At 38.9% G+C, this 16,664-nt stretch overlaps 2 protein-coding genes across 2 annotated transcripts in view; one reads left to right on the top strand and one right to left on the bottom strand.

Annotated features, from left to right (window-relative positions):
- Positions 1–1,959, bottom strand: part of lrch2 (leucine-rich repeats and calponin homology (CH) domain containing 2) — a 42,487-nt gene extending 40,528 nt beyond the window's left edge. The window contains exon 1 of the mRNA XM_042498881.1: positions 1,877–1,959. Within this exon, the coding sequence (XP_042354815.1) occupies positions 1,877–1,916 (40 nt within the window). The 5' untranslated portion in view covers positions 1,917–1,959. The remainder of the gene's footprint in view (positions 1–1,876) is intronic.
- Positions 1,960–1,970: 11 nt separating this feature from the next.
- On the top strand, positions 1,971–16,631 carry zgc:163098 (uncharacterized protein LOC100037380 homolog). Its single transcript, XM_042498878.1, has 24 exons — positions 1,971–2,095; positions 3,227–3,311; positions 3,518–3,629; positions 4,278–4,387; positions 4,901–4,968; positions 5,063–5,163; positions 5,248–5,312; positions 5,393–5,558; positions 5,659–5,858; positions 7,301–7,344; positions 9,449–9,553; positions 9,642–9,708; positions 9,982–10,151; positions 11,154–11,316; positions 11,426–11,505; positions 11,615–11,702; positions 11,787–11,915; positions 12,054–12,243; positions 12,506–12,580; positions 12,860–12,923; positions 13,043–13,193; positions 14,398–14,508; positions 16,016–16,161; positions 16,253–16,631. Exons 2-24 carry the CDS (start codon positions 3,234–3,236, stop codon positions 16,371–16,373), a joined length of 2,604 nt encoding a protein of 867 aa, XP_042354812.1. The 5' UTR covers positions 1,971–2,095; positions 3,227–3,233; the 3' UTR covers positions 16,374–16,631.
- The last annotated feature ends 33 nt before the right edge of the window (positions 16,632–16,664 follow it).

A 16,664-nucleotide genomic window follows, 5' to 3' on the forward strand; every position in this document is an offset into this window, starting at 1 on the left:
CAGAGAGTCCATATGATATAGAAGACTACAGCGCCCTCATAAAGGGCAATTACTGGCCTACTTTTGTCCACTGTGTCAATTATGGTATATCATCTTACTGCTACTCCTTGTTAGGACAACTAGTGGCAGACTGAAGAGTGGAAGCTATGAGCAAAATAATTTATATAGATCTTTGCTGTGATAACTTCTACAGCAGGATATGTCTGGGTCTTAATGGGGTGTTTCATTTTCGCCCCTACTTTCACACCAGAGGAGCACTAAAGTAGAACAAGTGGCCCTCATTGGCCAAGTGTTGTTTGGCCCAAAACCTCTTGCAGTGTTCCTCTAGTCAGCCCTATGTGATATCTCTTCTGAACACTTGTGCTGACCTTTGCAGCAAAGCACTGCTGCAACAAACAGCTGATTCCTCTAAGCCCTACTTCTAAAACCTCTAACTTTTTTTTCTCCGCAAGAAAAAATCATTAACAAAGTGTGTTCATTTTTGTATGGTGTTTTTTTTCTTCTGTGGGCTAGTTTTGGTTGTATGTGCTAAGAAGTCAGTATGTACTGCAGTCTTGAATATTTTTACTTATTTAAAATTTCCTGTATCAGATTATTTCATTTCCACAAATCTTATCACAAACACAGATCTTATGTTGAAAAAGTAATTTGAAGTTGTATAGTTTTAATATTATTTTCTGTGAATGGCAGCAATTTGTGTTATTAAAGGGGAGCTATGGCCATTTTCAAAATTCATACATGTTATTCCTATGGTCTAAAACAGTCCACAAATATGAGTAAACAAGAACAACTCTCTTCCAAACTAAAAAGTAGAGTGCTAAAACCCAAATTATTTATGTCATAGGGTATAATGTCTGGAGTTGCTTTTGGTGAATATGTTCTAGATGACACTGAGAGCACCCGGGGGGATATTGGCAGATTTTCTGTTTCTGTTTCACAAAAAAAAAAAAAAAATCTATAGAATAGCTCCATCCTCTAAACTTACTTCTATCGTTTCTGGCGTTGAGAGAGATTATGTTCACATATACTGATTGAATTTTCCTCAGCCATGGAAATAACATATTGGAATTTATAATTTAGATGGTGTTCCCCTTTAACTATACTCCATGGCCCACAGGAAAAATGTGTAGGAAATATAACCAACATATCTTTCAGTGATTAAAATAATGCATGATTAATAGATGACAATAAATTATTATTTTGTTGCTGCTATAAAGGCCAGTATCCTGTTTGTTTGCAATGTTGTTCTATATGCACATATATCAATAACGCTTCGAGTGCTTTTAAAATCTGTACATCCTTTTCCTATCTTAAAAATTAATTTCCTGTTCTTGTTTTTTTCTTTTCTTTGATGTATTTTAGGACGTCTTATGCAATAAATTGGCCAGACAGATGAAAAATAGCTCTTTTTATTGCTTGCCATGTGTAACTATTTATATATTTGCAATGTCCCCTATCAAATAAACTAAACTTTCTACACCTCCACCTTTATGTCTTAATAAGGCATGTGATATCATGGCAATCAATCAAATTGTTATGGTTCAGAGTATATTGTATTATATGATGTTATATTGGAGTTGTTTCCCACAAAACTGTTTTTATCATCAGTCAAATATTTTATGATGAAGGCAATTTAAGGTATAACTATGAATGCACCTAAAATAACCAAAATATGAAACATGTTAAGGGTGTAAAGACCATACAGTTGCTTCTGTTCAGCTTTTAACAAAAAGACCCGATTAAAAGTCAAACTTCAATAAAGGTCATGTAAACTGTTACATCTGAGGAAACCATCCTGGTGAGCAACACACATGAGGACATAAACAGAGAAAACTGTCTAAACTGTAGCAGTTACCTGAATAACTCGACAGCTTACCTGTAAAAGTCAAATTTCCATGAGAAAGAGTCTCCTTCATGAATATGTAGGAGCAGAGTCAGGCTCATTTATTTAAAGTGCGGACCGTGAGCACACCGAGCAGCCGTCCTCCTCTCCACAGCTCCACTTGGATATCTCGCCTCTTCATAGCTTCATGTTATTAGAGAAAACAATTGTCGTCGCAACCAAAAATGGTGAAGCAATAGCATGACACACACTGTAAGTTACAGTTTTAGCTAAGGTATGAAGCTATGTGCATGCTGTGTGGTTTAATAACCCCCCGTGGGTGCTTGTTTTGTGGCGTTACAGAGGAAAACATCACTGTTGTGTTAGCTAGCGTTAGCTAACAGGGTCACTGTATGGGAGTTAGCAGCTGATGATAGCGTTCAGATGTTGTTGCATCATTATGGGTCGGGAAATTTTCAGAATATGGGTCGACGAAAATATATCAGCTGTATTCAGCATTACTCATCCAAAGGTTGACGCTGGGTTAGCTTATATGTAACTTGAGTCTTGCTAAAGGTAGCTAAACTAAACATTAATGTTAGCTAACGTTAGCAAAGTGTAGTGTTAGCTCATCTTTAGTCCAGGCCTTTCAATGTGCTGAAATCTGACCAAAACTACATGTATGTTACCCCTGCAGCAGAGGATGTCAACAACATCTGTTGTATGAAAGTGTCAAGTTGAAAAAGTTTGCTGTAAATGATGTGATAAAGTAAGTCTGCTTGAATGTAGCTAACTTATTATGGGTGCTAGACATCTCAAGTTTCCATCCCCTTTGAGAGTATGTTTTATCAGTTTGCAGTGCATATGAGGTCTGAATAATACTACATTTTGGTTTGTTTAAAAGTGCAAAGTTTCAGTTTTGGCAACTCCTGTTTGCTTCCCTCAAATGTTGCATGCATCTTTTGTCTGACCAAAAAAGAAATGCCATAAATAATATATACATATGAACTGAACAGAAAACACAGGTTTATGCAGTTGCCCTCTAGCCATGCATGTTGTGGGACTTGCCCTGTCCCCCAGAGGACCTGGGAGGTGCCTTACTGTCTGTTGTTCTGTACTGACCCTGAAAGGGATGTACAATTTGTGCACACAACAATAAAGGATGTCAGACTGCCTTGAGACAATGATACATTTATCAAAATTATTGTCATTTGAACAACAGCTGGTTTATATCTCCCTTTTAACAAATAGTTATTAAAGTAATAAAAAGAGGAGATCATGTCATAACTTTAACAGATGCCGTTCGTTTTTTAATCTTAAACAATTGGTTACTAAATTAAGTAATTAGGTGGTAAAGACTTAGCATCTTTTCATTCTATTCACTTACTATTGTCATTTTTGCAGTTTGAGCATGGCCGATAGAAAGCGAAAACCTGTTACTCCGATCAAAACGCTCACAAGGAAGGAACAAGAAGAGCTCAAGAAAAAGGTACAGAGGTTGGAGGTTTGGAGACTTGGAGTTGTTTTAATATTGAATATAATTTGGTGCTTTTGGGGTTTAGAAAACTGCATTTTGTGGCAGAAAATTACATATTTCTACAATATGAATGTGTCTGAGTAAATACCACTTTGAGAATTTGATCAACAGTGAACTAAGGCATGGATAAGGTGATGTGTTTCCGTGTGACGTTTTAGGAAGAAGAAAAAGCAGCAGAGGTTTTTGAAGAATTTTTGGCTACATTTGAGACCAGCGAGAACAGTGGAGTAAAAACTTTTGTCCGTGGGGGCATTGTGAATGCAACTAAAGGTCAGCAGCTATGATTCTGTGACTTTCAGTGTGTCATTATGAATGAAAACTGCTGCATCACAATTCTATTCCATTTCCTCTGCCCGGTACGTCTGGACCAAAGATGACTCGTGAGTTATGTGTTCCAATAGTGTTAAACCAAATTACCTGGACATCTTAAGAGAACTGAAAATGATTATTAAAGAACACCAGGCTGACTCAGCAGTGAAATAGTTCACCATCTTAATTTTTCAGGGCCCACATCTTTTGAACAGCTTAATAAAATCCCTCCCTCTGGGGACCCGTAGTCAGCAATCCATTATCACTTTAATTAAAAAAAATAAAATAAAGCTCTTCCAAAACTTAGAAGTGCTTCAACTTACTGTTACACTTAAAAACTTGCCTTTAATTTATATCTATCGACAAACACAGCAGGGGGACCAAACCTCAACGAATTCATCCTTTGTTCTTGGAACCAAGGCCAATCTGTCTACTAATTATACAGGAAGCTCCTCAGATATCCTGCTGTGCAGCAAAAGAGCAATGACATCAATAACACCCCCTCCTGTTTTACAGACCCAACCTACTATTACCTAAATTATAATTTGCACACCTGATGAAATGTTGGATAGCCAGTATTCAAGAATTATTTTTTATTATTTTTTACAGAGGAGGAAGCAGCAGAGGTCAAAAAAAGTAAGCTGTATCGACCTGCTACGAAGTTTGTCCCTGTGTCTCAGAATGTCTCACCTGTGTCATCTGCTGAAAGCAAAAAGTCTGTAAGTTTGCACCTTAATGTTTGTGTTTACTGAATTCATTATGAATGCAAACTTACCGCATGCATTCATCTTTAAAGGTCCAGTGTGTAGGATTTAGGGGCATCTATTGGCAGAAACTGCATGTAATATTCATATTTATGTTTTCATAAGTTTATAATCACCTGAAAATAAAAGATATTGAATTTTTGTAACCTTAAAATGAGCCGCTTATATCGACATTAGGAGCAGATCCTCTTCCACAGAGTCTGCCATGTTGTTCTACAGTAGCCCAGAATGGACAAATCAAACACTGGTTCTAGATGGAACCATTCGTGTTTTCTCGTCAACCACTGCAGTTTCCTACATGCTTGGCAGACGAGAGACGTTTCAGTTCTGCAACCTCATTGACAGATGCCTCTAAATTTTACACGCTGCACCTTTAACTGTTTCTCATGACCTCTCACTCTGGTCAGTGCAGTTGACCAATCAGTCAGTTGCAGTTCTAACCAAAATGGCTACTGTTTTGATTAACAGACATTTAAAAGAAAGACAGAAGAAAAGAAGAAGAGTAATCTCGAACTCTTTAAAGAAGAACTTAAGCTGTAAGTCTTCAAATGTGCCTGACATCATGTTTCATGTCAGTAAGTTAATTCTTGATGACATACTTAAGCCTATTTTTACATTTGAAAAATTTAGAATACAAGAAGAGCGTGAGGAAAGATATAAAAGGAAGAAAAATGACTCCGGTGGAGGAGGAGGATATGGAGATCTGGAAACACCATTATCAGGCCGATCAGGTCAGAGTCCCTCTTCAAAATAAGAGTTTTCTTATTTAAAAATTTCTAACCTCTCAATAATTTAACATCTCTTTTTTCCTGCAGTATTATATGACGACCTAACAGTGCCAACCACCACTAACCTCTACATTAGCTGCATTAGCCCAAAGGTAAAGGAGCACACTGACTTTGATTGACCAAGGGCAACACAGATGCACATTTCTCACTGATTAGTTTTCTCGTTTTCCAGATGAATGAGGAGATGCTCTGCAAAGAGTTTGGCAAGTATGGTCCCCTGGCCAGCGTGAAGATTATGTGGCCCCGAACGGACGAGGAGCGCTGCAGGACGTCAAACAGAGCCTTTGTGGCGTTCATGACACGCAGAGATGCAGAGAGAGCCTTGGCTGCACTTGATGGTACAGTTTACTCTTAAAAATAAGATTTACAGGCAGGTTTATTTCATCGCTACTCCCTCACTGTGATTCTTACTGACTGTGATTCTGTTGTGTATTGCAGGTAAAGTGATTATGGGGTTTGAAATGAAGCTGGGATGGGGTAGACCGGCTCGCATTCCACCTCAGCCTCTCTACACACCAGTGGGGGTGAGGGCCACACCGCCACCCCCATCTGGTCTGCCTTTCAATGCTCAGCCAAGGGATCGCTTCCGAAATGACTTCACCAAGCCGCTGGGCATGTCCAAAGGAGAGCTTGACAAGGTAAAATTGTGTCTGTTCTCTGGGGTGTCTGCATGACCATTTATCTCTGTGATGTGTGCTTCACTAGGCACTGCAGGCTCTCATATCACAGTGACAAGTAATGGGTGTTAATGGTGGCGTACTAGAACAGGAATTACAGTCTGTACAAAAAATGTAAAAATTAAAGGAAGATGTGCCTTTCAGAGAAGGTTTTCCTGTATATTTGTAGAAGAAGTAGCGCTTTACTCTTTTTGCCACTTAAAGAAAAAAAATGCACTCCCTAAATATGCATTAATTAAATTCAAGGTATTCTGCGACTGAATACAATAAACCCATGTCTAAAAAAAAAAAACTTAAAGGAGCAGTGTGTAGGATTTAGTGGCATCTAGTGGTGAGGACTGCAGATTGCAACCAGCTGAAACCTTTCCCGTGTGTGAGGCGTGAACTCCTGGTTAGGATTCCTTCAGTGTTCATTGTTAAGATGTTAGCAGGAGCTACATTTTCTGGAGAGGGTTCCTCATCTCCAAAACAAACAAACCAGGTGATTCAAACGGGTAAAAATACTGAATAAAGCCGTTTCACGTTACAAATCTGTGTTTCTCCAACGCGGTTCAGCTCATCACAGACAGGCCACTAGCCCAGCACCTCGAAATGTGCGCTCACCTTTTTTCTTGTCTTTTTTTAGGATAACCTCAGAAGGTTTTTATTGGGAGTTGGCAATTTTAAAGGGTAAAAAAAAAAAACTCCACTGATTTTAGCAGTGTCAAATTAAATATCTGGGTTGGCTTGTCATAGACGCACTGCTAACTATGGCGGCCAACACGAAGCTGTGAGCGGCCCTTACTACAGACAGTGTTAGATGTGTCCATTCTGGGCCTCTTCACCATGGCTGTATAGCACGGTAGACTCTATGAGCGAGGAGCCGCTTCCTGTGTAGATATAAATGGCTTACTTAAAAGCAATGAAAACACCATGATTCTGTTTGTCAGATTATTATTCATGCAAGGAAAACATAGTCATAAATTTTGCATTTCATCTCTGCAATAGATCCCGCTAAATCCTACACACTAGACCTTTAAGTGTAATTTGTTATCAATCATTGTATAAACTTGGGAATCACGTTGTTACTATGTTGCATGCTTGTTCATTCATGTAATTGATCACCTTGTCTGTGCAGTGCGGTATCACAGGATTCAGGGGTATAGAATTGCAAAAATTTGTAAAAAGTAACATAACAGTTTGAGTGTGTTTACAAAATGTTTATATAAGCCTTGAGGTCAGTTAGCTAGTATAGATGGTTTAGCTTTTTAGAATAGTTTACTTAAGCTGTGTCACCCTCCCCTCCCATTTCACTGACTATGAATGCTATCGTGGTTTTCTATGCTGTATGTATCCTGCAGTGTTTCATCTGTACAAGTACTCACTTTGTAATATTTTACTATTTGATTTGACTTCACAAACAGACTCTGTCCGAAGCCGTAGTCAAAGTGGTTATCCCAACCGAAAGGTACACACACTCTTCCTACTATGACTGACCAGCTGTTATAACACAAGTGTTATAGGACCCATACAGATTCTGTCAGGCAGGAGGTTCCAGTCCTAAGTATTGCTAATGCATCTGACATATAGGACATGGTAAAGAACCCCACCGTGCAACATGTTAGTGGATGTTTTGGCATCTACAACTGAGGACTGTGGAGCTCTTATTGTAGATGCCAATGATGCCAATGATGGTGTTAGATTTATATACAGTGAATGCTTTTTTTTGTACACTTCTCTTTCTAGTTTGCTCAGATACCTCATGTTGTTCCCATCATGATATATTAATGGATGTTATTGTGAAAAGTGAAAAGCAGTAGACTTTGTAAATGATTGTAAGAGCCATTGATTTCTAACAGCATCTTTGAGCCCTGGGTTTCCCACGGGTAGGCTGAGACACTGCAGACCGATACAGCTAGAAGGCAGATAGATTTAATATTAACCCCAAGTCAGACAATGTATATTCATGCTAGGGCCATAAATCAAACTAAATCCCATGTCAGGTTAGAACAGTGAGTAATACGCAAGTCTAACTGTAGTGGTAGATCTGACAAAATCAGCAACACTGCATCAACATGCTTCACACTGATGCTACGGTTCAGAGAGGATTCAGGCCTGTATCCCCAAAGAAAATATCCTAAATTCGATGATCTTACAACTGCATACTACCCATTTAAGAATTTTGTAGTTGAGACCTTTTTATTGCATATGTAGAATAAATCCTAGCCTATAAATTGTCATGTAATTTTTTTTGACTAAATTTAAAGGAATGTTTCACCACCTAAATGAGCGTTTGTATATCAGTAATTCATCCCTTGTTGTGCTGAATCTGTGAAGAAAACATGTTTTTCTTCATGCGTCCATGGTGAACGAAGAATCCAAAAACAGAGAAAATTCTTGTTGAACTGAAGTCATGGGGTCCAAGTTTAATAACAGCAAAATCATATCAACAGAACTTTATCAAACTCTAACAAAACTCCTGCAGTGTAATACAAGTCTCATTGATCCAGTTGTATGATCAGTACTTTCCCAACACATGCATTTTTGCAAAAACATTATTCACGTAAATCAAAACTGAACTGTAAGTGAAACTTTTCAATGCTCTCTTCAAAGCCAGACTCCATTCACAAAAACAGTTATTTTACCTTACTGAACACTGGTGATTCACATCTGTCTCAGGCAGTTTGGTTGTTATTGTGTGGCTGTGGTGTTTTAAAGGGTTAGTTTGGATTCATCTAAGTCTCACATTAACACACAAACTGACTGAAGACAGCAGTAGGCGAGCAGCACACTTTCTAAACGAAGTAGAATGACTGTATTTGTCGATGGAGTCTGGCTTTAAAGAGAGCATAAATAAGTTTCACTTTCATTTGACTTTTATATAGTAATGTTTCAACAAAAAACGATTGTGTTTGGGAAGCAATGAGCATACAATTGGATCAATGAGACTTGGATTATACAGCACAAGTTGTATGAGGGTTTGTTAACGGATTTTTTAAAAATAGTTTTGCTGTTTCTTAATTGCAGACCCCTATGAATTCAATTCATCAAAAATCTCTTTCAGTTTTGGATTCGTTTTTCACCGTGGAGGCATGCAATAAAAATAAAGTTCTATTCACAAATTTAACGTAACACAGAGTGAGCAATTAATATATGAACGGTCATTCGCAGGGCGAGGTATTCCTTTAAACTTTGGATTGGGGCTTTCATATCTTAAAAGTCATTGTTCACGTATAGATATTTTGTGATTTTACTTTACCCCTTTTCATGGACACAGTGACCCAGAGATATAACAGTGTGCTGACACAGTGTCTGTCCAGAAGGCCGTGACTCTGCAGTTTTGCACAGTGGAACATCCCAGGGGTTATCACCTTATTATGGTCACCAGTTTTTAAAATAGTGTATGCTGCGACACGGAACGACAGTGTTAGCGGTCAGCTGCATTCAATCTGACGGTCAGCCTGCAGTTTGCATGGGTCACTAGTTCAGTGTGAAGAGGTATTAGAGATCTCATGCTGTAAATGACGGTCAGCGTGCAAACCCTGGTCTGATCCAGTCTTCTGTCCCCACAGGAATCTGTTATTCCTCATTCACAGGATGATAGAGTTTGTGGTGCGTGAAGGCCCCGTGTTTGAAGCCGTTATTATGAACAAGGAGAAAAACAATCCAGATTACAGGTAAGTATCGCTGCACCTGGTCATGTGTTGGTCTCGTAAGTGACCTTGAAGGGAACATATTTAATTTGTTCACTTTTTATCGTCTCAGGTTCCTTTTTGACAATAAAAGCCAAGATCATGTGTACTATCGGTGGAAACTGTTCACCATCCTCCAGGTATGTGTATTCACTGCAAAACCTTTCACAAAACCTCTTGGATTTTATCGAGAAGAACAAAAAAAAGTTTCCTGTTTATCATTTACTTTTCTCTTTTGTTTTATCGTGAAAAGCTGTTGGAGTCATGCGAATTTGAATACCCAAATTCTTTCTAGCATTTACTCAGTGAACATGAAACTGTAGTGTACGTGTTTGTAAGATTCAACATACCTGTCCATCCTGGCAGAGGGATCCCTCCTCTTCTCTATTTTTTTACCTTCATCTTTGTCACAGGGACAGTCCCCGACTGAGTGGAGGACCGCAGATTTTCGTATGTTCCGAGGAGGCTCCATGTGGAGACCTCCTGTCCTAAACAACTATTCTCAGAGAGGGGAAGATAAAGTGGAGGAGGAGGAGGATGTGTCACCTGAGGAGGAGGTGAAGAAAGGGCAGCTCAGAGCTGAGTGAGTATGTCTAGCAGGCATAATGATGTTTTCACTCTAAGTCAAAAGTTTAAGAAAGTCTCCGTTTTTCCAGGTTTTGTTGAAATTTAGGCAGTTTATTATTTCAATGTACTCAAAAATTTAAGTGTTGGTTAATGGTTGTGTCTATCTGGTAAAAAATAAAATGTAATTAAAAGTTTTTGACTCATCAAAGCAGGCAACTTTTGCAGATATACAAACTAAATATACACATATGGCATTTTTCTACAGTTGAAATCAAATTTTGTGGGGAAAATCTCTATCATTACTGTTTCAGAGTTTCCCAAAAATTTGTGTCACATGTAGATTGCTTTGGTTTCACCCTTCTGTCCAATTCATCCCATTCAGCTTCACTGGGTTTAAGTCAGGAGACTGTGCAGGCCTTTCCATGATTTAAAGCCTAAACTCTCGTTCTTTTTTACCCCCCAGGTAGTTCTGATGTAGCGTGGAGTCATATTTTGGGTTATTATATTGCAGCAGGATAAACCCCAGACCAACAAGGCATACATCAGAGGGTATTGCATGGTGCATCAAAAGGCTGTAGTAGCCCTTTTGGTGTAGGGTGCCAGTCATTGTGTGTAAGTCACCGACTGTGGATCCATCAAAAGAGCCCCAAACCATCAGGCTTCCTCCTCGATGTTTGACAGGTGGTGTCACACACTCGGGAGCCATTTCAAGGCTTAATTTACTTCCATTGCTGCAGAACAGCTGGAGGCTAAGTTATTAACCCGTTGGTTAGTCCCTGAAAAGGCCCTTTTTTATACTCTTAAATTTACATAAATTTCCAGTTTTGGTAGCTTAAAGGGTTTTTTAACCTCTGGCAGTTTATAGCATTCCTTTGGTCCATTTCAAGCCGTTCATTGGCATTGAACTGCTTAAATGTCAGTAAAAAATTGAAAAACGGGGGTGCTCTACTTCTGACAGGTGCTGTATATCTATATAACTTTAGTGGATTTAACGTATTCTTGTGTAAATACCATTCAGGCACAGACAGAGGCTGGAAACGTTGCTTAAAGAACTCACTCCAAGCAGAGAAGATATCGCCAATGCCATGCTGTTCTGTCTTGAGCGAGCGGATGCAGCAGAGGAAGTAGTGGGACACATCACCGAATCGTTTTCTTTGCTGCAGACGTCCCTTCAGAAGAAGGTTAGTTTGCTTCCTTTGATTTCTTTACATAAGCAAAATTAAAAAGAATATCTATGTAAAATACAGGGGATTTCACTCACAACATTTGTTTCTGTTCTCATATCCACAGATTGCCAGATTGTATCTCGTGTCGGACATCTTACACAACTCGTGTGCCAAAGTAGCCGGCGCATCATATTATCGTAAATAGTAAGATGCTTTCCCTCAATTCAGCTTTAACACTTATCATATTATCATCTTTTATTTCGTCTCCTTGTGACATTCTTCAAACGTGTCTCTCTCTGGATTATTTTTTCAGTTTTGAAGCAAAGCTAGCACAGATATTTGGAGACCTTAATGCAGCACATAAAAACATTCAAGCCAGGCTGCAGGCAGAACAGTTTAAGGTAACTGTCTTTCATTTGTCTCACGCAGGGACATTTACCAACATTTGAACACAAAAAGAAACATTTTATTCTTTATCTCTGCAGCAAAAGGTCATGAGTTGTTTTCGAGCATGGGAGGACTGGGCCATATACCCGGAGCCTTATCTAATCCACCTTCAAAACATCTTTCTGGGCTTCGCCAAAGCGGTGGAGGAGTCGAAAGAGACGACAGAGGTGAGCTGAATATTTATCTGCTCATTACAGACTGTATTACCTTTTTCTGATGGCATTTCAGCCTATTAGACAGCTGTTTGCGTTGAAAAATATTTTAACATGAAGATTAAACATATTTGGACATCTGTCTCCTTGCAGGAACTATCCTCTGATCTCGATGGCGCGCCAATGGACAGCTCGCTCATAGACGGCTTACCTTTGCAGAGTCGTCCTGAGGATGACCTTGACGGCTGCCCCATAGGCTGGGACCCTCTGGACGGAGTCCCTGTTGATGACATAGACGGCGTTCCCTTAGGAGCAGCCATCGACGACATTGATGGAATGCCCTGTGAGTCCAGCACATATCAAAAGCACATCTTTCAACCAGAAGTCCACCGTTTCCTGTACATGTTCTCAATTATCTGCACAACTCAAGTGTCTTAGATCAATACACAATCAATCCACACTCTCCTGCGTTCTTGTCTTTAGCTGAGTGTGCACTCTGGTCTCAACGAGAACAGGGCATGCAAGTATATAATTTTCCAACAGGGATAAATAAATTCATCCAACTTGATTAATACATGTCCTGACTCAGACGTTTTTGTCCTCAGTGGATGAGAGCAATGTTCCTCACTCTGGAGTGCCTTTGTCTAAGTGGGAGAGTGACACTGGGACATTTTCTCAAGGTAACACATTTATTATCAATGTTCTGTGTCTACTGCCTTTGTTTTGTTGCTGTATTTTTCTGACATGTTTCCGCCTCTAATCTCCTGTTAAATTCTGCCTTAACTCTTATCTGGCCATTGTTCGGCATTATTGGCTAACTTGTAAGCACATTGTAAACAGTGTTTTTAAAGGTGCTATATAAATAAAGTTGAATAAATTATTATTATTATTATTATGTCATGCATCATCTCAATTTCCCTGTCTGTGGTCTTGCTCATCCTTCTCCTTTCTCTCTAAAGCCAACCCGGAGTCTAAGTGGGACATAGTGGTGGAGCCAAACAGTGAAGATGACGTGAATGTAAGGTAAGGCCTCTGTGGTTGCTATTTATGTATTATCCAACTGCATTTGCAAGAAGCATCCACAGTGCATATAAACTGTCAAATGCTATGTAAATGTTCTGTTCTCTCCCTCCCGGTGACAGTGTCAACTCACAGGACAGAGATGAAGACTCCGAGAGTGACAGTAGTGATGACTCCGGCAGTTCATCCAAATATGACAGCGCAGACTTTCAGAGCTCCCTCAGAAGTTTTCAGATGTCTGAGAGCAAAAGGAAGAGGCTGAGAGAGGTGGAGGCAAGTAGGGGTTTAAAAAGAAAACGAAAAATGTGTTTGCTTCTATAAAAACTGTGGTTGTCATCCCGTATAATTAGCTGTGCTTCTTTCCATTCACTTTTCAAAGTCACCCTTCATGTAAAATCCACCTCAATGTTCTGTTTAACTTCGATACTTTTCAAACTGGACCCCATTTTCTCATGTTTTTGGGTCTAAATGACTAATGTGAACAATGATTTTTTTTTCAGTTGGAGCAGTATTGAGTAAGACTGCTGCCATGAAACAGGCTGCAGTGTAACCACTCGAGGCAATCGTACACCATCAATGTTTGTGTGCTTAAATTGCTTGTTTTTGCCACTGACAGGCTTAGATTATTATAAATGTCTGCCATCACGAAAAAGATCCGACAAACAATGGTGTTTTTGTTAAAGGCTAATGATCGTTTTTGTTTAACTAGAAACAGCCTCCAAATCACCATCAGCAAACACATCAGACTATTTCCACATCTAACTGGGTGAATTAGGGGTTTATTTCAGCCAAACCAGAGTTGGTGATTGTTGGTGATTGGAAAGACGAACGGCTTTTATGAATTTCATTTTTTCTGTTGATTGTGTATTTTATGATTATAAAATTGCTGTTTATTTAAATGGAGATTGGTTTGTTTGGATATAGCAATTTTGGGGCTGTTTGAGGTTGAACAAAAAGGATCTTACACTTTACAGAAAAGGTCTATCTCTGTAGGGTCCTTTCTTTGTTGTTGTCAGACACTTTTTAAAGTCTTCACCTTTCGTGGCAAAACCAAATACTTTTAGTGGATGCAAACTGACAATGCACAATTGCCTATTAGTCTAATGTTGCAACCTGTTTTAACAGACTTGCTCAGTACTGGACCAATTCCAAAAAAATTGTTGTTTCCATTAGTCACTTAGACATGAAATCATGTGAAAAAAGGGTCCAGTTTGAAAAATACCAGAAATTCCCCATTAAATTAGAAAGATGAAGTACTGAATTTAGTAATAAAGATGTGATTAAGAGGTAGTTTTTATTTATTACCCTTTGAACAGAGCAGTTTGAGCCATAGCTGTATTAGTATTATTCTAATTCCCTTCAACCAGTTTACATTTGACTCCATAGTTAGCTCCCTCCCTGCATCTTTGACCATTTAAACGTATGTCATATTATAGTTCATAGATATGGAGAACTGATGAGATGTGTCTTGACACAGGTAAAGGTTATGAAGATCCAAGATGAGTTGGAATCTGGCAAGAGGCCGAGGAAGTCTGGAATCAGCATACAGCAACAAGTGGAGCACTACAGGAACAAGCTGCTACAGAAGGTGTGCTGCTGGACACTTTTTATTTCATACTGCATGTCTGAGTGTAACGGTATATAAATAGTCCGGCATTTTTAAGGCAGTTAATTACACAGTTGTAATTTAAACCCAGTGTTTATTCTGCAGTGAGGGCCTGTAAAGGAACGCTTCATCCTCCAAATGACCATTTGTATTTCAGTTGCTCAACCTGTGTTGTGTTGAATTTAGAAAACCACAGTGAACGAAGACCCCAAACACAGAAAATTTGTCTTTTTTTTTTCTGATCAATTTTATTGTTTTTTTCATGGCAGTATACAAGTATATATCCCATTCTTTAGGTCTACAGTTAAATCATAGTAAACAAATAAAAATTCGTGATGAATGTGAATAAAAGCGGTCCATGTTTAACAACAGCAAAACTATATTAAAAAAATGAGTTTACGATCTCTCGCACAGCTCATACAGTATAATCTAAGTCTTATTTATACAGTCATATGCTCAGTACTCTATAAACACGTGGATTTTTGCATAAGACTTACTATTTAAAACATTTCTGCATACATACAGCACATGTTTGAGCTCTGCTTGTGCTGCCCAGGCATGCCACTGGTCCATGTGTGAGACTGTTTATGTGGAGGGGTTTTAAAAAGTTACATTTTAGGGAAAATGCATGTGTAGTATTAAGCACATGACTGGATAAATCAGATGTTTAGCTGTTGTTTAACATTCACTGCTTTCAAGAGTTTTCTTCACAAATTCCACATAACCGGGGTTAAATAAATGATGTAGAAATGATCATTTTGTGGGTAAAGTATTCCTTCATAGCAAAAATACAACCATCACTGATGAGTAATAGAAATATTTCTTTAATCAATAACAGTGCAGGACATAGTATACAAAAATTCTTATTAGTACATTTAAATTAGACTATTAAATTAGGTAATGGCACAATTAAAATAAAAATAGTATAGCTGATGCAAGCATTAAAAAACAGACTCAGCTAATAGAGAGCCACAGGGTCATCAGTTTCAGATCTGCAGATTTAGTCCAATGTGGAGAAAGGAACAGAGAAAGGAAGGCTAGCTACAGTTGCTTTGTGTATGCAAAATGTATGTTTTCTTTACTGGAGCACAATCTGTTGAATTGTTAAGGAAGAACAGTTCACACTGCTCCGAGCATTTTCCACACAGTATTATTTTTGGCCACACAGAGAAAACACAGTTAATATATGATGAAAAAAGCTTGCTTTCTCTGCCTGTAGTTATCCGTCTTGATATGTATATGTATATATATCTGCAGGTCTGAATTGTTTAGTCCATATGACTTTAGGTGGAACAGTTTAGCATGTGTTGAACTAATCTGACATTGACCAAACAACTCCCCCTTGTGGAGAAGCCGCAGGCCATTGTGCATGAAGGAGTGGGTTTGAGAGTTACAAGCCAGTTCTGAGCAGGGTTTTGCATCTGAACAGGCAAAAGACATAGAAAACTATGTCTGACTTCATTGGGATGTTTTAATATGCTTACTGTAGGAATTTGAAAAAGACGACAACAAGAATGAGAGATCGAGGTCGAAGTCTAAAGACCAGTCAAAGGACAACAGAAGGGACAGAAGACGAGAACGGAGCAGAGATCCAAATGACCTGAACCAGAAATCGAGGAGCATTTCTCCTTCAAAGCAAGTGCCATGAGATGTTTTTATAGAGTGCCAAAGTATTAATCTTGATTATTATTCTTGAGTCTATTATATGTTCAACCTTTTTGAACAGGACAAGGTCTCCCAAATGGTCCAAGCGTTCCCGATCACCATCTCCAGACCGGAAGGCAGGGAAGTCCAGGTCACGGTCACCGCATCGCTCCCACAAGAAGGTAAAGAAGAGCAAACACTGACTCTCAACTCTGGACCCTGTCATCCATTAGCGTGCTGGTTTCCGCTGGTTACACAACGCAGTGCTCTTTAAACAGACTCGGTACGTCTGTGGTTCCCACTCACACTATCCATGCAAGATTCAGCACTCTTTTGTATGATGAAGTTTGAACACTGTAACTAATTATATATATTTTTGTTTTAATGTTTGTTTTTAAAATGATAACCAGAAATGTTGCTGCGAAGTTCTGACACTAAATAAATCACTGTTGGTGATGAAAGTGAGTGTGGAGGACATGTTTGGTAGGGCCAGG

Source organism: Plectropomus leopardus, chromosome 13, assembly GCF_008729295.1.
Source record: "Plectropomus leopardus isolate mb chromosome 13, YSFRI_Pleo_2.0, whole genome shotgun sequence".
NCBI classification, from domain to species: Eukaryota; Metazoa; Chordata; class Actinopteri; order Perciformes; family Serranidae; genus Plectropomus; species Plectropomus leopardus.